This window comes from Erinaceus europaeus, chromosome 6, assembly GCF_950295315.1.
Source record: "Erinaceus europaeus chromosome 6, mEriEur2.1, whole genome shotgun sequence".
In the NCBI taxonomy this organism is placed as follows: Eukaryota; Metazoa; Chordata; class Mammalia; order Eulipotyphla; family Erinaceidae; genus Erinaceus; species Erinaceus europaeus.
Window position 1 is genome coordinate 70018766 of NC_080167.1, and position 21362 is coordinate 70040127.

The window sequence follows — 21362 nt, forward strand, 5'->3', positions numbered from 1 at the left end:
TAATAATAATAATAAAAGAGACAGGAGTAGATAGCATAATGGTTATGCAAACAGACTTTCATGCCTGAGGCTCCGTCAAGTCCCAGGTTCAGTCCCCCGCACCACAGCTGAGCAGTGTTCTGGTCAACAACAACAACAACTAATAATAATGATGATGATAAAAGAGGCAGGAGTAGATAGCATAATGTTTATGCAAAGAGACTCTCAGGCCTGAGGCACTGAAGTCCCAGGTTCAACCCCCTCCACCACCCTAAACCAGAGCTGAATAGTGCTTCGGTAAAAATAAAAATAATTAATAATAATAAAAGAAGCAGTTTGGCGGATGGATTTCGGATGCTCGGGAAAAGCCCACGCGGCTGAGCGGCCCCCGGGGCCCTTGCCCGCGCCGCCCCTCCCGCCGCCCTGGGCTCCCGTGGCCTTTCGCGAAGGCGCGGAGACGCGGGGACGGGCCCTAGGCGCTCGCCGTAGCTCGGGCGCTACCACCGCGCTCGCGGGGGGGGGGCGGCGGGCGGCGGCGCTGGGCGCCCCGGGGACGCGACCCACGACCGTCCGGGCTCCCCCGCGGGCCGTCGGGGGCCGAGTTTTCCCGCGCTCCGGGGCCGCGCCGGGCGGTTTTCGGGGTCGGCATCGGGCGGGCGCGGGGCCTGCGGGCGAGCGGATCCCCCCGCGGGGGCGGCGGGTGGCAGCGGCCGGCCGGGGAGGCGGCCTCGGCGCACAGTGATGGCGGCGCTGTGAGCGGGGGACGCGAGTGACAGCCCCGCCGCCCGCGCCCCGACTCCCGCCGCCGCCCGCCGCCCCCGCCGCCCCCGGACCCGCTTCTGTGCGCGGTAAGCGGCCGACGGCCACGCGGCGCCCCGGGGACGGGCGGGAGTCGGGGACGGGCGGGAGTCGGGGACGGGCGGCGGGGACGCGGGAGGCGGGCGCGGGGCGCGCGGCGGTGCTGCGGGCCGGCCGGGGGCCTCCTCACGGTCTACACCCGCCGCCCCGTCTACACCGCGGCCGCCCGCCCGTGTTTGCACTTTTTTGTTTCCGCAGACGGGCCGGGAGTCCCAGCCGCGCTCGGAGGACCCGGGCTGGACCCCTCCTTCCCTCTCCGTCCCTCTTTCCCTCCCTCTTTCCTTCCTTCCTTCCTCCTTCCGTCCCTCCGTCCCTTCCCTGCGGACTCCTCTCTGCGCCCCCACCTCCCCACCCCGGGGACACGCGACCCCAGCCACCATGGGCGCCTGCCGGGAGGACCCCTGCCACCCGCGGGCTGCAACCGTGCGGCCCTCTTCACCTCCACCCCGGCATCCCGCCATCCTCCTCCCCCCCCCCCCCCCCACGCACCAGGGCGACGGTTCCCCCTGGAAGTTGAGGCTGGGAGCACAAGCACAGGTGATCTGGTGACCCTGCCCTTGGACTTGTGACTTACCGAGATTTAATTTAAAACAACAACAACAACAATAACAACAAAAGTGTTTTTTTTTTTTATTGTCATCATCATTATTCTTGTTGTTGTTGTTATTGGAGGATTTGGGAAGGGAAGGAACGAGGCCTGTCCCAAGCCCGCCTCCATTCATACAGCCACTGAGGGCCTGAGAGAGACAGCTGCTGCCTTGCAGCCTAAGAAACACTCCCCAGGTGTCTCCCTGCGCTTCAGACTCTCTGGGTATTTTTTTTTCCTTTTCTTTCTTTCTTTCTTTTTTTTTCAAATTAACTTATTTATCTATTTTCCCTTTGTTGCTTCTTGTTGTCGTTATTGTTGTTGTCGTTATCGTTGTCTTTCATCGTTGTTGGATAGGACAGAGAGACATGGAGAGAGGAGGGGAAGACAGAGAGGGGGAGAGACAGACAGACACCTGCAGACCTGCTTCACCGCCTGTGAAGCGACTCCCCTGCAGGTGGGGAGTCGGGGGGCTCGAACCTGGATTTTTACGCCGGTCCTTGCGCTTAGTGCCACGTGCGATTAACCCGCTGCACTACCGCCCGGCCCCCAGCATCAAATTTTAAAAAAATATTTACTTCCTTTTGTTACCCTTGTTGTTTTATTGTTGTAGTTATGATTGTTGTCATCGTTGTTGGATAGGACAGAGAGAGATGGAGAGAGGAGGGGAAGACAGAGAGGGGGAGAGAAAGACAGACACCTGCAGACCTGCTTCACCGCCTGTGAAGCGACTCCCCTGTAGGTGGGGAGCCGGGGCTCGAACCGGGATCCTGACACCGGTCCTTGTGCTTTGCTCCACGTGCGCTTAACGCGCTGCGCTACCGCCCGCCGCCCCTCGTGGTACTTTCTAGACGAAACCGGCTGATAGTTTTGCCTCTTTTGCCCAACGGGTGTCCGGAAGACAGACAGGCAGACCGACACACACGGACACACACGAAGTGCCAGGTAGACTTGCTTTGGCGTTCCCCCTCCCTCCCCAGATGTGTGCACATTTGTTTGTTTACCTGGTTTCGCGTTCCCCCTCCTCCCTCCCCAGATGTGTGCACATTTGTTTGTTTACTTGCCTCCTCCTCCTCCTCAGATGGGGACGCGTCTGCAGGGCGCCCACAGGCCAGTGTGAACACATTCCTCCCGCGTGTATTTGCCTGTTCACCCGCAGGACACATAAGCCTTCACTCTCCCCCCTGTGGCCATGGTCGTTTTTATTTATTTATGTATTTATTTATTTAATTTTATTTATTTATTATAAATGCGAAGAACTGCCCTACCCCTGAGCCTCAGCCATCTGCCGGTATCTGGAATGCCGTGGCCGCCTTGTCAGGTGAGCTCTGAAGTGTCCCGGGCCAGTGGGGTATCTTCCTTGAGCGCCGGACTGGTAGCCTGGGCACTGCTGCGGCCGCTGGCTGGAGGGAGTAGACAGCTGGAATCTCTCGGCCTTGCTGGGGCTTCAGTTCTCCTGGGAGAAGGAGAGCCAGGCAGTCACGAATAACAGAATGATTTCAAGGGTCAGTGCAGGAAGGCGACAGGATCGGCGGTGCTGGCGGTGACCGGGGCATGCCTTCAGGTGCCCTGCTCAGGAAAGACCTGTCCGGGCTGACCTTTGACTTGACACCTGCAGAGTGACAAGGGTTTACTTGGAGGAGAGCAGGGAAGAGCTTGCCTGAGGGATCAGCAGGTGGACGTGTCCAGAGACAGCCGAGGGAGGGACAGACGACCTGGAGGAGTGTTCTCTCCCGAAGGAGCCGCACAGAGAAACCTTGGTTTCCGCCCAGCCGGAAGGATCTCGGGGCAGGAAGTCAGCTTGTGATCTAGGGACTGGATTGCGCGAGTTCTTGAAGCGAGTGGACTCTTAAAGTTTACTGCACAGCTCTTGGAATTCCTGCAGAGCTGGAAGTGGTGTGGCCTAGTGTACCATCTGACTGTGGGGACTCTTACGTAAGGGAGGGAAAGAGGCAGGGGACGAATGAGGTGGTGGTAAGTTTGAGTATTATCGAGAATACTCAAACTTCGAGAGAGATTTCAGTGTCCTGGAGGTGGTGCAGTGAATAGTGCCGACCTTGACGAAGGAGTTTCTCTGCGTTCTGTCCCCAGCACTGCTCGAGCCAGAGTAATGCTCTGGTCTCCCTCCATCTGTCTGTCTAGTTAAATTTTTTTTTTTTGTAAACAACGTGCGATGTCTTTTAAAATTAATGGTGTGTCTTGAGACTGTTGTGTTTTGGACCTGGTGCAGTTCACCAGGTGGGAGCAGCCCCTGGGTCTTAGGCTTCAGTTTAAGATGGGTGATGGTGTGTTTGTTTTATTTATTTACTTATTTTTTTTTACCAGAGCACGGCTCAGCTCTGGCTTAAGGTGGTAAGGGCATTGAACCTGGGACTTTGGAGCCTCAGGCAAGAGAGTTCCATTATGCTATCTACCCCCATCCTGATGTCCTTTTTTTTTTTTTTTTAAATATTTGTTCCCTTTTGTTGCCCTTGTTGTTTTATTGTTGTAGTAATTATTGTTGTTGTTATTTGATGTCACCGTTGTTGGATAGGACAGAGAGAAATGGAGAGAGGAGGGGAAGACAGAGGGGGAGAGAAAGACAGACGCCTGCAGACCTGCCTCACTGGGAGGGGGCTCAAACCGGGATCCCTACGCTGGTCCTTGCGCTTCACCTGCTGTGCTACCGCCCGACCCCCCCCCCCCCCCAGCTCTCTATATGCCGGGCAAATAGTGATTATGGTATAAAATAACGTCTCCACACGTGTAATATCCACTACATTCGAATGCATTGACGACAGGCCATTGGGTCAGTGTGATGAAGCTGTCTGGTTTCCATTAAATCTTAGAAAACCAGGTAGAGATTTAGAATGTCACTATGAAGTTGCTGATAAGGTATTGACACTCCAGCTGCATAGCTGAATCCTCTTCCAGTTCTCAGCAGTAATCAGAATATCTGCCCAGTGATTTGGCCTTCTGCCTGGGTTTGAATCGTAACAGTAATGCTTCTGTCCCATTGCAGATGTCCACATAGCCCTTGCCTTGCTATCTAGCAGTTAAAAGTTGATCCCATTCTATTTTTTAATTTTTTTATTTTTATGAAAAGGCCTGTGAGGTCATTAGGTTAGGGCAGTTCTTCTGATTTCTAAGTTTTGAGGCCACAAGAAGTGTCGAGTATGATACTAACATCTGCAACAACTTTGGGGAGAGATGGACAGTTCTTAGAGTTCTCTAAAAAGAATACACATGGGAGGGCTGAATAGCATGATGGTTATGCAAACAGACTCTCATGCCTGAGGCTCCAAAGTCCCAGGTTCAATCCCCCGCACCACCATAAGCCAGAGCTGAACAGTGCTCTGGTAAAAAAAAAAAAAAAACCACACACACACACATATACATATATATGTAAGTGATAGATACACATATATGTAAATGATAGAGACAGAGAAATTGAGAGAGGAGAAGATAGGGAGGGAGACACACACCTGCAGCACTGATTCATCATTCATAAGACACACATCCCACTGGTGGGGTCTGGGGTCTTGAACCCAGGCCCTTGCACATGGTAACTAACACATGTCCTCAACCAGGTGTGCCACCGCCTGGCCCCTAAGCTATATATCTGCAGGGTTATTGCTGGGGCTCAGTGCCTGCAGTACGAACTCACTGCTCCTGGAGGCTTTTTTTTTTCCTTCTTTTGTTGCCCTTGTTTATCATTATCGTTATTATTGTTATTGTTGTTGTATAGGACAGAGAAATCAAGAGAGGAGGGGAAGACAGAGGGGGAGGGAGAGAAAGACAGACACTTGCAGACCTGCTTAACCCCCTGTGAAGCGGTTAACCTGCTTAACCCCCTGCAGGTGGGGAGCCCGGGGGGCTTGAACCGGGATCCTTAGGCCCGTCCCTGTGCTTTGCATCATGTGTGCTCAACCCACTGCGCTACCGCCCAGCTTTATATGTTTTAAGAATTTGAGATTCACACCATGGTCTTTATTGAACTTTATTATTTTTTTATTGGTTGACATATTTGAATTGTTAGCTGTTTTAGCCGGATACACACGTGCTTCGTAACATGACATCTTTTTCCCTGAGACTTTTTTCTTTTAATGTGTTTGGCCCTGAGATTGTTTTTTGATCTGAAAATCGAGCTCTTTCTCTGCCTCCCCCCCCCCCCCCCCGTCACTAAAATATTAAGCTGTTCAGCTCAGTATGGTTTCTGCGGCTCTCTCTGTCAGACCTCCCTCTCATCCTCTCTGTCTTTTCCTGTGTGAGACTCAACGAGCAGGTCAGTCTGTTGTCAGGAAGCTTCAGCGGCACTTGCCAAAGCGCGAGGTCTCTCTGTTGAGGTTGTCCTGGGAGGGATGCTCAGGCAGTGTGCTCGCTCCGTGCTGGTTCCTAGCCTACCTGGCTGCTTCAGTTGTCCAAGCATTTCTATTTATTTATTTACTGCCTCCAGGGTTATCGCTGGGGCTCTGCGCCTGCACTGCAAATCTACTGCTCCTGTGGCCATTTGTTTTGTTGTTGTCGTCGTCATCATTGTTGATGCTGTTGTTGTTATTGTTTTGTAGTTGTTGAGAGAAATGGAGAGAGGAGGGGAAGACAGAGGGGGAGAGAAAGACAGACACCTGCAGACCTGCTTCACCGCCTGTGAAGCGACTCCCCTGCAGGTGGGGAGCCGGCGGCTCGAACTGGGATCCCTACACACTGCACACCATGTGTGCTTAACCCGGTGCACCACTGCCTGGCCCCTCATTTATATATGTAACATAAATGGTGCATCTGTTGTTACCTTGTCAATGGAGAATGACCTGACTGTGTGCACCAGAGTCTTTCATATGTGCCGCCAGGGGCTAAATCAGGGTCTCACTTCTGATAGGCATGTGCTGTGCTCTGAACCATCTCATTGGCCACCTTGTTTTTGCTTCTTGAAGCTAACTTTCCTAGCACAGGAAAATGATAAGAAACAGTGAATTTTTTTTTTTTTTTTTTTTTTTTTTTTTACCAGAGCACTGATCAGCTTTGGTTTATGGTGGTGCAGGGGATTGAACTTGGAACTTCGAAGCCTCAGGCATGACAGCTGTTTGCATAACCATTTTGCTATCTACCCCTGCTCTGAAACAGTGAATTCTTAATACACACCTATCCATGACAAAAGTCTCATTGTAGGTTGTTTTGCAAAGAAATGTTGGATTTACCCCATGTATTTTTTCTTTTCTGAGATTTATTTATTTATATGTGTGTGTGTGTGTGTGTGTGTGTGTGTGTGTGTGAGAGAGAGAGAGAGAGAGAAGGAGAGGTGGGTGGGAGGGAGGGACATCAAACATCAAAGTACCTCTCAGCTTTGGCATCTTTAAAATTTTTATTATTTTTTAAATATTTTATTTATTACTGGATAGAGAGAAATTTTTAGAGGGGAGGGGAAGATAGAAAGGGAAAGAGACAAAGGCATTTGTAGGGGGTTGGGCAGTGGCGCAGTGGGTTAAGTGCAGGTGGCACAAAGTGCAAGGACCGGCGTAAGGATCCCGATTCGAGCCCCCGGCTCCCCACCTGCAGGGGAGTCGCTTCACAGGTGGTGAAGCAGGTCTGCAGGTGTCTGTCTTTCTCTCCCCCTCTCTGTCTTCCCCTCCTCTCTCCACTTCTCTCTGTCCTATCCAACAACAACTACATCAACAATGGCAATAATAATAACCACAACGAGGCTACAACAACAAGGGCAACAAAAGGGGGAAAAATGGCCTCCAGAAGCCGTGGATTCATGGTGCAGGCATCGAGCCCAGCAATAACCCTTGAGGGAAAAAAAAAAACAAAAACACTTGTAGCCCTGCTTCACCACTCGTGAAGCTGTCCCCCTTCAGGTGGGGACCAGGGGCTTGAACCGGGGTCCTTGAACATGATGACATGTGCACTTAACCAGGAGTGTCAGTGTCTGGCTCCTGCCTGTCCCAGGCATTTAAAAAAATATTTCTTTATTTATTCCCTTTTGTTGCCCTTGTTATTTTTTTATTGTTATAGTTATTACTGTTGTTATTAATGTCGTTGTTTCATAGGACAGAGAGAAGTAGAGAGAAGATGGGAAGACTGGGAGAGAAAGACACCTGCAGACCTGTTTCACACCTTGTGAAGCGACTCCCCTACAGGTGGGGAGCCGGGGGCTCGAACCGGGATCCTTACGCCGGTCCTTGTGCTTCACAACATGTGCGCTACCGCCCGCCTCCCGGCATTTCTCTTTTTTTTTTTAACAGTGCATAGAGTAAGAGAAATAAAATGAAGGAATCATAGCACCCAGATTAATGACATATCCAACACTGTGCTGTGCCTTAGAGACGTTTGTTTTAAACCCATATAAAAAGTTGAATTGGGCTTTTTTCTTAAGTAATCATGTCTCTAAGTCCTCCCCGACAGTTACTTTTACTTCCATGAATGATGATTAATCATTCTAACGTGTGTGAAGAGGTTCATCTTGTGTTTTTCATTCTCACAATAACCTAAGATGCTTTAAAGTCTTTTTATGGGACAGTTGAACATCTCTAGAGAGGGGCTACACAACCTTTTTTTAAAAAATATTTTGTTTATTCCCTTTTGTTGCCTTTGTTGTTTTATTGTTGTAGTTATTGTTGTCGTTGTTGGATAGGACAGAGAGAAATGGAGAGAGGAGGGGAAGACAGAGAGGGGGAGAGACAGACACCTGTAGACCTGCTTCACCGCCTGTGAAGCGACTCCCCTGCAGGTGGGGAGCCGGGGGCTCGAACCGGGATCCTGACACCAGTCCTTGCGCTTTGCGCCACGTGCGCTTAACCCGCTGCGCCACCGCCCTTCACAACTGATTATTTGTAGCCAACCTTACGGCTCGGGGACCGTGTGGAGGACTGGGCTCTGCGGTCCTGCTCCTGGCATGTATGTCAGCCAGGTGTGTCAGAGTGCTGAGCACTTCTCCCCGCCTCTGTCTCATTCGGCACAGAGGTCCGTTTAATGCTGTCGGCTCCGCTCCAAGGTCTGTGTGTCCCCAGGACCAGAGTCTGGTTCCGTGGCCTGTGAGAAGCCATGTTGGCCGTGCCAGTGCATCGACAGAGCCCACTTTCCTATCCTGATTTCTAGGTCTGTTGGGGGGGAGGTCTCTGCAGCCGCGAAGGTCACGCTGCCCCCTGATTTCTAGGTCTGTTGGGGGGGTCTCTGCAGCCGCGAAGGTCACGCTGCCCCCTGATTTCTAGGTCTGTTGGGGGGGGTCTCTGCAGCCGCGTAGGTCACGCTGCCCCCTGATTTCTAGGTCTGTTGGGGGGGTCTCTGCAGCCGCGAAGGTCACGCTGCCCCCTGATTTCTAGGTCTGTTGGGGGGTCTCTGCAGCCGCGTAGGTCACGCTGCCCCCTGATTTCTAGGTCTGTTGGGGGGGTCTCTGCAGCCGCGTAGGTCACGCTGCCCCCTGATTTCTAGGTCTGTTGGGGGGGTCTCTGCAGCCGCGAAGGTCACGCTGCCCCCTGATTTCTAGGTCTGTTGGGGGGGGTCTCTGCAGCCGCGTAGGTCACGCTGCCCCCTGATTTCTAGGTCTGTTGGGGGGTCTCTGCAGCCGCGTAGGTCACACTGCCCCCTGATTTCTAGGTCTGTTGGGGGGTCTCTGCAGCCGCGTAGGTCACGCTGCCCCCTGATTTCTAGGTCTGTTGGGGGGTCTCTGCAGCCGCGTAGGTCACGCTGCTGCCCTGGACCTTTGTCCACTCAGCCTCGCAGGCTTCCTGTGCATTGCCTCTTACACTGCTCTTCTCCCGAGTTTGATGTTTTCCCCTTTCTTTTTGGCGCTCCGTAATCGTCTGAGGAAGAGCTCTTCCTTCCACGTACCTACTCGGCCATCTGGGTAGCATTTTCAGTCATATATGCTTCTGTTTTCTGTGGTCTCATTCCTCCTGTTGTCACTGTTTATCCTGTTGTCCTGATGTTTTGGGCAAGGCCTTCGGGCTGGCTCTGTGTCTTCGGCTCGTGCCCGGCTTGTCTTTAGGAAAACATTTCCTTTTCCCTGGCACCTGTGATGCTCCAGGCTCTTCTTGGCTTCTCCCTGATGGTGCTCCGCCGACTGCTTCAAAGTCTCAAAAAGAAGAAACGTTACGAGCCAGGGAGATGGCGTGATGGCTGAGCAGAAGACTTCCGGGCCTGGACTCGCTCGCTGGCCAGAGGGTCCCGGCTCTTTGTGGCGGAGGGTGGCGCTGAGAAGCCGGGCCCCGCGTGCTCCGTGTGTGTGTGTGCTCTGGCCCCGACCGCCAGCAGACACAGCTAGAGACACCTGTGGTGACAAGAACCCGCAGGCGCCTGTGGCTGCCTGGGTCCCAAAGCCTGAGTTCGCGTGCAGAGCTGATTCCAGTCAAACCCGACAGCCCCTGCCAGCCTCCCCCGGCGCTGCTGTCTCAGGCCCTGCGGCAGAGAGCAGGCTTTGCTAATGACCAGGTCACCCGAGTACTGGGTACTGTGGCAAGAAAAATGTCCCCGAGTATTCCTGAGCCTTCAGAAGAGTTTGGGGCGGGGCGGCAGGCAGCTGCACACCTGGTTAAGCACACGCTACCATGTGCAGAGACCCAGTTTGAACCTCCATTACCCATCTGCAGGGGGGAAGCTTCATGAGCGGTGAAGCAGGACTGCAGGTTTTTCTCTCTCTCTCCCTGCCTGTCTTCCCCCCCCCCCCCAGTTTCTCTCTGTTCTAATTTAAAAAATAAAGAAAAAGTGACTGCTGAATTCATGGTGTAGGCACCGAACCCCACCCCTAACCCTGCTAGCGATCAACAGAGATTTTTCTAAAAATTTATTTATTTTTATTTTATCCTAAAATAGGATTTGCTTGTTTGTTTGGAGAGAGCAAGGAGAGACAGGACCAGGGTGCCTCTCTGGCACGTGCAATGCCAGGAATCTCACGGGGCCTTATCTCTTGTGACTGCTGTCGCTCACATTAAGAAGAGTCTGAAACCTTCTCAAAATGTTCATTTTATTTAGAACAGGTCTGGTTAATCCAAAACATAGTAATATTTTGTCATTGTAATTCTAAGTAGTTTTTGCTTAGTGCGTAGAAAGGTTTAGAGAGCATTTTGCACTGAAATTCACATATTTCTGTGCCAGAACTTTATTGGCCAGATGATCTAGGTTTTAAACAATATGTTCTTATGTGTCTTTTTTTTTTTCTTTCTTATAATTGCAGTAAAGTACACAGCATACTTTTTTTTAATGGCCAGGAGGGTTATTGCTGGGGCGCCAACACCTGGCTGCCACCATTTAACTGTGTACAGTTGACCACAGTAGGATTAATTGCATTACCAGTTACCGCACTAACAAAATAAATGTATAAATAAATACACACGTCCTGTTATCACAACCATCATCACTAGTTCCAAAGCTTTTTCATTCCTTCAAACAGGAACTGTAATACTCAGGGCTCGGTGGTTTAATGAAGACATTTCACATCATGGTTATGTGAGAAGACTTCTCATGCCTACGGCACCAAAGGTCCTAAGTTCAATCCCCAAGACTGCCATAAGCTAAAACTAAGTAGTGGTGCTCTGGTAGAAACACAGCAGAGTCCAATCATTATTGGCTAGTAACTCCACTCCTGCCTGGGGCTCTCTCTGTGTGCCCGTCTTAGGGGCATGGCCCAGGTCAGATGCGAGCACAGCTGCAGGGCTGGCACTGGGGTCGACAAGGTTCGCCTTCTAGGTTCACCGCTGCCGTAGTGTTTCTTGGCATCATCTTTCGTCCTGTGTGTACCGCACCTGACTTACTGATCTCTGGATGGGCCCTCGAGTCCCAGGCATGCACGTCTTTTGCTCAGCCATCCCGCCTTCTCCCTGGCCCATCACACACTATCAGCTGCCGTCGCTGTCTTGTCTATTACATACCCAGGATTCACTCCTTCATTTACGACGGGAAGCTTGTACCTTTTGAACAAACACCGTCACACATTCCTCCTGCCGCCAGTCCTCAGTGCTAGCCACCGTCTGCATGGTCTCTCGGCCCACCTGGGAGTTTGGTGCTTGATGTTTTTAGCTGGCATGGAATTACAAGTGCGATGACAGGGTATTTCTCTCTGTCTGACTTAGTTCACCCAACATAACGCCCTCCGGTTCTGTCCCCGTAGACACAAACGGCAAGATTTCTCCAGGTTTGGGGGCTGAGTGACCGACCTTCCGTTATCTGAATCTCAGTTTCTTCACCTGTGGGACAGCTCTGGCTGCCTCCCTGAAGTGGGTGACTGTCACTCCTGGTGCCGTGACAAACTTGGAGGCCCGTCCATGTCTTCAAGTCAGCATCTTCACTTTGACCAAATCTCAGGAAGTGAGAATGCTGAACCGCACACATCATCGAACCATCACTGTTTTTATCTGGGCCGGGGGACCTCCGCACTGTTTCTTAGTGGCTGTACCAGTTCAAACCAGCGGGAAGCTTTAGTTCTGTAGAGTTGTGGCCTGCATCTATCTCCCTGAGGACTAGTGATGCTTAGTCCCTCTGCAGGCACGCGGTGGTCCGTAATAGTAACATTTCTTTGGCAAAATGTCTTTCCGAATAAATACTCGATTCATTGGAAAAAAAAAATCAGCTGTTCCCTTTTTTGTGACTGAATTGTGTGAATTTTAAGTTTTTTCTTTTTTTAAAATATTTATTCCCTTTTTTTGCCTTTGTTGTTATTGATGTTGTTGTTGGATAGGACAGAGAGAAATAGAGAGAGGAGGGGAAGACAGAGAGGGGGAGAGAAAGACAGACACCTGCAGACCTGCTTCACCGCCTGTGAAGAGACTCCCCTGCAGGTGGGGAGCCGGGGCTCGAACCGGGATCCTTACGCCGGTCCCTGCGCTTTGTGTCACCTGCGCTTAACCCGCTGCGCTACCACCCGACACACAAGATGTTTTTTTTTTTTTTTTTAAATACTTTAGTTATTGTTCCTGCGTCTCAGACACGTGACCTGTAAATGTTTCTCCCAATCTGTAGGCTGCCTTTGCATTTTGCCAATGGCTTTCTTTGCCGTGCAGAAACTTTTTATTGAAATCTAGTCCTACTTTAAAAAAATTTTTTTGCTTTTGGTGTCAGAATAAAAAGAAATCATCTCCAAGACTTAATGTTAAGGCATTTACCACCTGTGTTTTGCTCTGGGACTTCTGGGGTTTTCACGTCTTCTGTCCACATCTGTAATCCATTCTGAGTTGACCCTCAAGTGCTGTGTGAGACAGTGGTGCGGTCTCATTCCTTTGGGCACAGCTGTCCCGTTTTCCCAATGCCACTCATTTGAGACGCTTTCCTTTCCCCATTGTCTATTCTTGGCAAACCTGCCGTAAACTCACGGACAGTATTATACACGTGGGTTATTTCAGGACTGCTCCGTCCCAGTGACCTGTGCATCTGTACCTGTGCCAGTGCTCCTTTCTGATAATTGCTGTCTGCCGTGCAGTCCAAGGTCAGCTTTGTCCTTTCCCTGGACGCCTTGGCGACGCTGTGTCTCTTGTAGCCCCGCACATACTTCAGGGTTGTCTTTTCCTGGAAAACGCCATTGGAATCTTCATAGAAGTTATTATTGTAGACTACTTTGAGTTGAATGGGAATGTTGTCAACTTATTTGGTTGAAGAAGAGAGACAGCAAGGCCGTGAGAGACCACAGTGCGGGGAGGGCCAGGCTCCGGCCTGGGCTGTGCCGTTGTCCTAGAGGGGGAATGGTAACGAGCTTAGTTCTGCCAGTTCCTACGCATGGAGTGTTGCCTTCTGGTGACATGATACAGTTTTCGGTACCCTGGTATTTGCTCTTCCTGTTAAATGGGTCTGGGTGGTGGCTCACCACCACCAGCTGGGTAGAGTGTCCGCCTACAAGCTGTGAGTGCCTGGGTTTGACCCTCTGCACCACATGGCGGCCTTCAAGACAGACAGGCGTCTCTGGCCCCCTGTCTCGTTGCTTTCTCTAGGCATTCTAAATAGAAACTGGACCCTTGGCGAGGCGGCTCGGTGACTCTGCCTTAGAAACAGCGGGTCCTTGTGGATGGAGCTATCTTCCCAGGCCGTGTTCCTGGTGGCTCATTAGTGCATTTGGAGACATGACAGGTGTTCCCGCAGCTCTGTGAATTCATTTCCCCTTCAGTTCCAGTGGAGAGCTGAGCCTTTTCCAGATGCAGATAGTGACACTTTCATTCCTCTCCATTTAGAATGGCTTTATCTTTCTCCCTTCCTCCCTTCCCTCTGTCTTTCTCCCTCTCTCTTTGTTTCTCTCACTATAAATCCGCTGCTCCTGGTGGCCATTTTTTCCATTTTTTTTTTTTTTATTGGACAGGACAGAAAGAAATTGAGAGGGGAGGGAGAGATAGGGAGGGAGAGAGAAATAAAAGGCACCTGCAGACCTGCTTCACCACTTGTGAAGTGACTCCCTTGCAGGTGGGGAGCTAGGGGTTTGAACTGGGATCCTTGTGCTTAGTACTACGTGCTTTTAACTGGGTGCTCCACTGCCTGGCCCCCCTCTTTTCTTCCTTCCTTCCTTCCTTCCTCTTCTTCTTCTTCTTTTTTTCTCTTCTAGTTGCTCTGACTAGGACATCCAGTCTGATGTTGGATAAAAATGTCTTGTTCCTGGCCTTATAGGAAATGCTTTCAACTCTTCACTGTTGCGTTTAAAATTAACACAGTTGTAGAAAGATCTCTTTGCTTAGGTGTTTTTGTTTTCTTTGAGTAGAGAGATCCTCAGGAGAGGGATTGCTGGGTCATAGGGCAGCTTCCTTTCCTTGTTCTTAGGAATCAGTAGACTCAGTTTCCAGAGGGCTTGGACCAATTGACATGCCTCCCAGCAGTACAGAAAGGTTCCTTTCTCCCACATCCTTGGCAACACTTGTTTCTGCCCTTCCTGAATCTCACAAGTGTGAAGTGAGAGCTCATCATCGTCTTTATTTGCATTTAGTGACTTTGAGCCTTTTTTTCATGTCTGCGAGCCATCTGGATCTCTCACAGGCCAACATACTGTCCCTGCCCTCTCCCCTTTTTCTAAAGGGATTGTTTGTTGTTACTGAGTTTCGTGAGCTCTTTGTACATGTGGGCTCTTAGCCCTTTGTCTCATGTATGGCTGGCAGAAAGATCTCTCGTTTAATACCACATCTCTGTGCAGAAACTTTTCAGTTTGATGTAGTCTCACTGGTTGATTTGTTGTTTTCCTTGCCGTTGGACTTAGCTCTTCAAAGACATTTCTGAAGCAGCGTCTGCTGTCCTGGTGTATGCAGTCTTCGACCTACTGGCTGGTTTCTGGTATCATGTCAAAGTCTTTGACCCATTTGGAGTTCGTTTTTGCGCATGATGATATGTGGCGGTTCTGTTTCATTCTGCTGTGTAGGTCGGCCCATTTTCCGAGCACCGTCTGATGAAGACTCTCTCCATTTAACATTTTGGGACCCCTTGTCAGAAGTTAGTTGTCCATAGGAGTGGGTAACGACGGCACAGTGGTTACACAAGGAGAGTCTCGTGTGTGAGGCTTCAAAGACCCAGATTCAGCCCCCAGCTCCCATCATAAGCCAGAGCTGAGCAGGGCTCTGGGGGAAAAAAAAAAAAAAGAAAAGAAAGAAATGAAGTAGATTACTTTTAAAGTGGTTCTTGTGATGTGATGTTGAGAAAGATCTGTACTATAGCTTGAATCAAATGTCTGTGTCCTTGGGACCATGTTGTGCTGCTAACTCCTAGTTAACTAACTTGTCTGGTAAGTAAAAGTACTAACTGCTAACTTGTCTGGTAAGTAAAAGTACTCTTCCTCACAGACTCTCAGCAAAGTTGGTCAGATTCACCTGAGTCAGGGATTCTAGGCTACAGCTAAGCTTTTCACTAGAGAAGTGGAACTGGATGCCTTGAGTCGAGTGAGCTCTCTCCGATAGCCCTTACATTTCTTTGACATCCTGAACTGGGTTTACCTTAAGAGTGCTTACGGATTTCTTCTTCTTCATCACTTTTAATTATAAATCTAAATTGATTCCCTAGTCTTTTATCTAAGTTGATGCTCCAAGAAGATAAAGCCTATTATTTATTTTTATTTGTTTATTTTGGATAGAGACAGAGGATTTGAGAGGGGAGGGGGCGTTAGAGAGGAAGAGACTAGGAGAGGCAGCTGCGGCCTTGCTTCATCACTTGTGAAGCTTCCCCTTCGCAGGTGGGGACCAGGGATTTGAACTCAAGTCTTTGTGCATTGTGATATGTGCGCTCAACCAGGTCTGCCCACCCTCCCTGAAAGCCTTTTCTTTTCTTTTTTTAAATTTTTTTTTAAATATTTATTTTCCCTTTTGTTGCCCTTTTTAAAAAATTGTTGTTGTTGTAATTGATGTTGTTGGATAGGACAGAGAGAAATTGAGAAAGAATGGGGAGATAGAGAGGGGGAGAGACAGACGCCTGCAGACCTGCTTCACCGCCTGTGAGGCGACTCCCCTGCAGGTGGGGAACCAGGGGCTTGAACCGGGGGATCCTTATGCCGGTCCTTGCGCTTGGCGCCACATGCGCTTAACTCTGCTGTGCTGCCACTTGACTCCCGAAAAGCCTTTTATTTTCAAAAATGTATGCACCAATGAGAGAAATGTGGAGGGAGGGTAGGAAGGGGGGGAGAGAGAGAGAGGGAGAGGGGGGGAGAGAGGGGGGAGAGAGAGAAGGAGAGAGTGAAAGAGAGGGAGAGGGGGAGAGAGAGGGAGAGGGGGAGAGAGTGGGAGAGAGAGGGGGGAAGGGGGGGAGAGAGGTAGAGAGAGAGACAGCAGAGCATCACTCTGGCATATGCAGCCGCAGGGAATGAACTGGGTCAGGCTGGGTCACAGGAAACATTCTTTTTGTTCCCTGTGTCTCCTGCATTCAACCTGCATGCTTCCTGCTCCAGTTTGTGGGAGACTAAACCACAAGGCCAGAACCTGCTTATTGAGTGTCTCTTGCAGTTTTGTATGGCAGTAGATTATTTGTGGCTGACAGTCGCTGCCCCGTCCCCTCCGAGCACTGAAGGAGGCTTCCAGATCTCCGTGAAGCAGCTGTGCACGCCACACCGCGGGCTCCCTGCTGATGAGACTGTTCTTTGCCTCACAGATTTCAACACTACGCCTGCACAATGTCTCTGAAGCCAAGAGTCGTAGACTTCGATGAGACGTGGAGCAAGCTGTTAACGACAGTCAAAGCCGTCGTCATGCTGGAGCACGTCGAGAGGGCCACGTGGAACGACCGCTTCTCGCATCCTTTCGTGGTGACGGCCGCCTCTTACCGAGCAGCTAGTCTGTGTCAGACTGTACCTTCTGCTTGGGGGATGTAGTTTTGATCAGAGCTAACCCCCTTCCCATCGAGAGCCTTGTCAAAGAAGCAGGAGTGCCTGTACCCCGATAAGTCGTGGGGAGCGGAGGAGGAAGCCGCAGCCGGCTGAGGGTGTGGGAGGTCGGAGGCCCCACGTTGCCCCATGAGCAGGGTGGCCCGGGACCAAGGGTGGTGGTGCTCGAACTTGGTGTGGAGCAAGGCCAGGGAGATGGAGCTGCAGCCGTCTGCGGGGAGAGCGATCTAGGCCCAACGTTACTGTCAAGTTCGGCGGCATGAGATGGAGACTTGAGGTTCTCTCTGCGTTTGCAGATTAGGAGTTTCAGATGGAAATAGAAAGTCGTGGTCTCCCCAGGATAATCTGAAAGCCGGTGTCCTACGTTTCTCTGTGACAGCAATCTGCAAACCCAAACCAGCTCAACCTTCTGGAGCTGAAGTGTGATCACTCTTTACTATTAAAAAATACACACATTGGGGGCCGGGCGGTAGCGCAGCGGGTTAAGCACATGTGGTGCAAAGCACAAGGACCGGCATAAGGATCCTGGTTCGAGCCCCCGGCTCCCCACCTGCAGGGGAGTCGCTTCACAGGCGGTGAAGCAGGTCTGCAGGTGTCTGTCTTTCTCTCCCCCTCTCTGTCTTCCCCTCCTTTCTCCATTTCTCTCTGTCCTATCCAACAACGAACAACATCAACAATGGTAATAATAATAACCACAACGAGGCTACAACAAGGGCAACAAAAGGGGGAAAAATGGCCTCCAGGAGCAGTGGATTCATGGTGCAGGCACCGAGCCCAGCAATAACCCTGGAGGGAAAAAAAATACATATATTGCCACCAGGGTGATTTCTGGGGCTGGGTGCTTTCATGATGAATACACTGCTCCTAGAAGTGGTTCCCCGCCCCTTTTTTCCTCTTTTTCTCACTCCTTCTTTCCTTCCTTCCTTCCTTCCTTCCTTCCTTCCTTCCTTCCTTCCTTGGATTGAGGGAGAGAGTAGAAAGCCAGAGAAAGAGAGACAGCTGCAGCCCAGCTTCACGGCTGGTAGTCTGCCGCTTGTAGGTGGAGGGCTTACACAGTGGCGGCGTGTGCACTCATCGGGGTGTACCCTCCCCTTAGGGTGTGAGAGCCCAGGAACTTGTGACTCGGGGCCCTTCTTAGAGTTGCGTGACCATCGCTGACTCTTGGACTTCACAGCTCTTTCTGGAGTGCTTCTGCCCATTCTTATCCTATTATTTTTTACCATGCCAGGGATTAAACTCAGGACCTCACACAATGCCCAACACAAGCCCTGCCACTGAGCTACAAGGCTGGCTTCTTCACTTCTAAACTTTAGTAATTTGTTTATTCCTCCAGGGTTAGCGCTGGAGTTTGCTGCTGGCTCTACAAATCCACTGCTCCTGGCAGCCATCTTTTCCACTTTGTGAGATAGGACAGAGAGAAATGGAGAGAGGAGGGGAAGACGGGAGGAGAGAAAGATGGACTCCTGCAGACCTGCTTCCCCGCTTCTGAAGCTTTCCCCCTGCAGGTGGGGAGCCAGGGGCTCAAACTGGATCCTCGTGTGGGTCTTGCGGTTAGTGCTATGTGTGCTTAACCCGCTACGCCACTGCCCGGCCCACCACTGCCCGGCCCCTCTAGTTCCTGGACTTCATTTTGTAGGTTTCAGGGCTACTTGACTACCCAGAATTCTTCTCTGACTGTTTATCTCTGAGAGGAACCGTTTTCTTTACAATGCCATACAAACGATCCTTAGTAAATATTTGTTTCATGAATAAAGAACCTTACAGAACTTTTGAAAATGAACATAGGTGTATATATTTGCTTGCATATGTTATACTCACATTTTTTAGAAATACAGATTTATAAAGAGCTGGGGAGCAACCCAAGAAAACTTAATTCTGCCAGCACCGCCCCGAGGACTTGAGAGCACCTTTTAAGGTTGACAACCCCGACTGTAAGGCCCCCTGGTTTTCCATTTGGTCTTAACACGATTTTGAACAACTGAATTGATTTCCCCAAAAGAACCGAGCACCCTAATGCTTGAGACATTATCATGGCCTGACCTAGGCACTGAAGACATAAAACCAGGGGCAGGCAGTGGGGCTCCCAGTAAAGCACACACATGACCGTGCCCAAGGACCTGGGTTCAATCCCCTGGACCCCACAAGCAGGCAAGAAAGACTTTGCATAACCAGTATGCTATCTCCCTAGCCTGATACGTGTTCTTATTGGTATTATCCTGGTCAATGTGCTAATGAACATTGATAAGATTCTAAAAGTGAGAATAAGTCTTAAACTTTTAAGTGCAAGAACATTCCAGTATGACTAATTTCAAATATTGGGCTGTCAGAAAAGTTGTGATGCAAAAAAAAAAAAAAAGAAAAAAAAGAAAAGTTGTGATGCATTTTTTTTTCTATGCAAAATATGCATCGTGCCTTCTTCAACAAGCTGGTGTATTATTTCATTAGTTTATATCCTGTATGTGGCAGTCAACATTTTTAAAAAAGATTTTATTTACTTATTAAAGAGATAGGAGGAGAGGAAAAAAAAACAAACAAGCCAGACATCACTCTGGTACTTGTGCTGCCAGGAATTGAACTTAGGACCTCATGCTTGAGAGTCTGATGCTTTATCCACTGCACCACCTCCCGGACCACTGGCAGTCAGCATTCTCTGACGACCTTCCATTCAATAGCTACTCGCTGAGCACTTCATATGTCAGGCACTACCATAGACTTAGGGAATAGTTTTGGATAAAACTGCACATGAACGATCCCGTGTAGGCAAATGTAAGACACTCCAAGCACCACAGAAGGACTCTCTGTCATGAAATTTAACTGCTCTCCAGGCTTCTAATACATTTAATTCTGACATCTCTCTGATCTCTGAAGTGAATGGGGTACGTTTCTGATGAGTAGTGAGATTGATAAAACACTTGGAAATAGCAATTATGTCATGAACTATGATCTTTTTCTTCATTTATTCTTTGAATCATTACAGGATAGTTGTTGGCACATGGCTGTAATTTCTTTTACTTATTTTTTGCCTCCAGGGTTTTTGCTGGAGCTCAGTGCCTCCACTATGAATCCACTGCTCCTGGAGGCCATTTTTTTCTTTTTGTTGCCTTTGTTGTTTTTCTTGTTGTAGTTGTTGTTGTTATTGCTGTCGTTTTTTATTTTTTAATGTCAAACCTGATTTGTTTTAAAGTACTAACTTCAGTGGTTGTGAAAACCTTAACAGTATAACTAGAGATATTTATGCTTTATGTGTGGCCTATCCTGAACCCCTTGGAGAAAGACTTTATACAGAAACAAAGATTTTTTTGGAAAACCACGTGCGGCATTTGCACAAGGTAAGGACGATGTGGGATATAGCTGTCTTGTGGCTGCATGGTTAATCGACTAGTCCACTGCTCACTGTTCCCCAGTGCAGAACTTACATCAAGATGGAGCTGGGTTGTTCACTGAAACGGGTTCAAGCCCCACCGGCAGAGGGAAATGGTGAAGCAGGTCTGCAGGTGTCTCTCTGTATCTCTCCCTATTTACCCCTCCCCTCTCAATTTCTCTCTGTCTCTATCCAATAATTAATAAATAAAATTTTGAAAAAATCAATGAGCCAAACTTTAACAGTATGTATTGGGGACCTGATTACGCCTCAGGCATGCTGTTGCTGGGTCCTTAGGAGAATCCGTTTAGTAGCTGAAGATGATGGAACTGCTAGACAGAAAAACAGGAGGGTTTCGAGCAGGCCATGTTTAACCTTACCCTTCTGACCTCTGGCAGGCTGGTCAGAGTTGATGGATTGGAAGGAACATTTAGATAAGCAGCAGTAGAATTATGTTCTGTTTCAGTCGACCTTAGTATAATCTCCTCACCGTCAGACAGCATCGAGCCCTCCACTGTGACCTCAAGAAAACAGTGTCACCTCTTGTGTGGACAGTACCCTTCCCTGTCATGTCATTTCTCCACTTCTATTTTATTTTCTAAAAAATAAATACTGTGATCTGTGTATACATGCCAGCACTTGCATCATGAAGTCACTTCTGATAATTTTTATAGCTCACGACGGAAAACCGTTGGTGCTTTCCGAGTAAAGGTGCTTTTCTCCTTCTGTAGAGAGTCCTGGAGTCTGAGGAGCAAGTGCTCGTCATGTACCACAGATACTGGGAGGAGTACAGCAAGGGGGCGGACTACATGGACTGCTTGTACAGGTGAGGCCCCGGGACTGGGCGGGCAGGGGACGCCGCGCATGCCTCACCTGTCAGTCAGCCACTGAAAGGCTCGGGAGCAGAGCATTTCCTGCCGTGCGGGTTATCTGTCTGTCTGTCTGTCTGTCTGTCTGTCTGTCTGTCTTGCCAGCATGCTGCCCACTCAGCTCTGGGTTGAACCCGGGACCACTTCTGCAGAACCGCGACTGCACGTCCTGGCACACCGCCATGCGGGCCTTGTTCTGCGTGTCCCCTTTAACTTCACGCTGCTGCGACCTCTGCTAGACAGGCTCTTCTCAGTCGCTCGGGGGCGGTTCTGTTCTCCACTGCTGCTTTTCTTACACTGCACATTGCTCCTGAGCGGTCTCACTTATTCTCGGTGTTGGCTACAGCCTGTATGGTAATAAACATTAAAGAAAGATTTAAAAAAAAAAAGATTTCTCCTGGTGGTCGTGAGTTTCGGGTGTGTTTTTCCCCTAGCTTCCTGTTCCTCTAACTGTCGGGAGGACGCAAGGTG

The 21362-nt window shown here is 49.9% G+C and overlaps 1 protein-coding gene across 4 annotated transcripts in view; it reads left to right on the plus strand.

The window, feature by feature from the left end:
• The first annotated feature begins 755 nt into the window (after positions 1-755).
• CUL2 (cullin 2) overlaps positions 756-21362 on the plus strand; it is a 56402-nt gene continuing 35795 nt past the window's right edge. The window contains exons 1-4 of one of the 4 annotated variants that reach the window (XM_060192478.1): positions 756-827; positions 16430-16570; positions 19888-19990; positions 20754-20848. In XM_060192478.1, the coding sequence (XP_060048461.1) occupies positions 16452-16570; positions 19888-19990; positions 20754-20848 (317 nt within the window). In that variant the 5' untranslated portion in view covers positions 756-827; positions 16430-16451. Of the gene's footprint in view, positions 828-16429; positions 16626-19887; positions 19991-20753; positions 20849-21362 lie in introns of those variants that run through there. The other 3 variants (XM_060192479.1, XM_060192480.1, XM_060192481.1) reach the window with 3 other exon arrangements.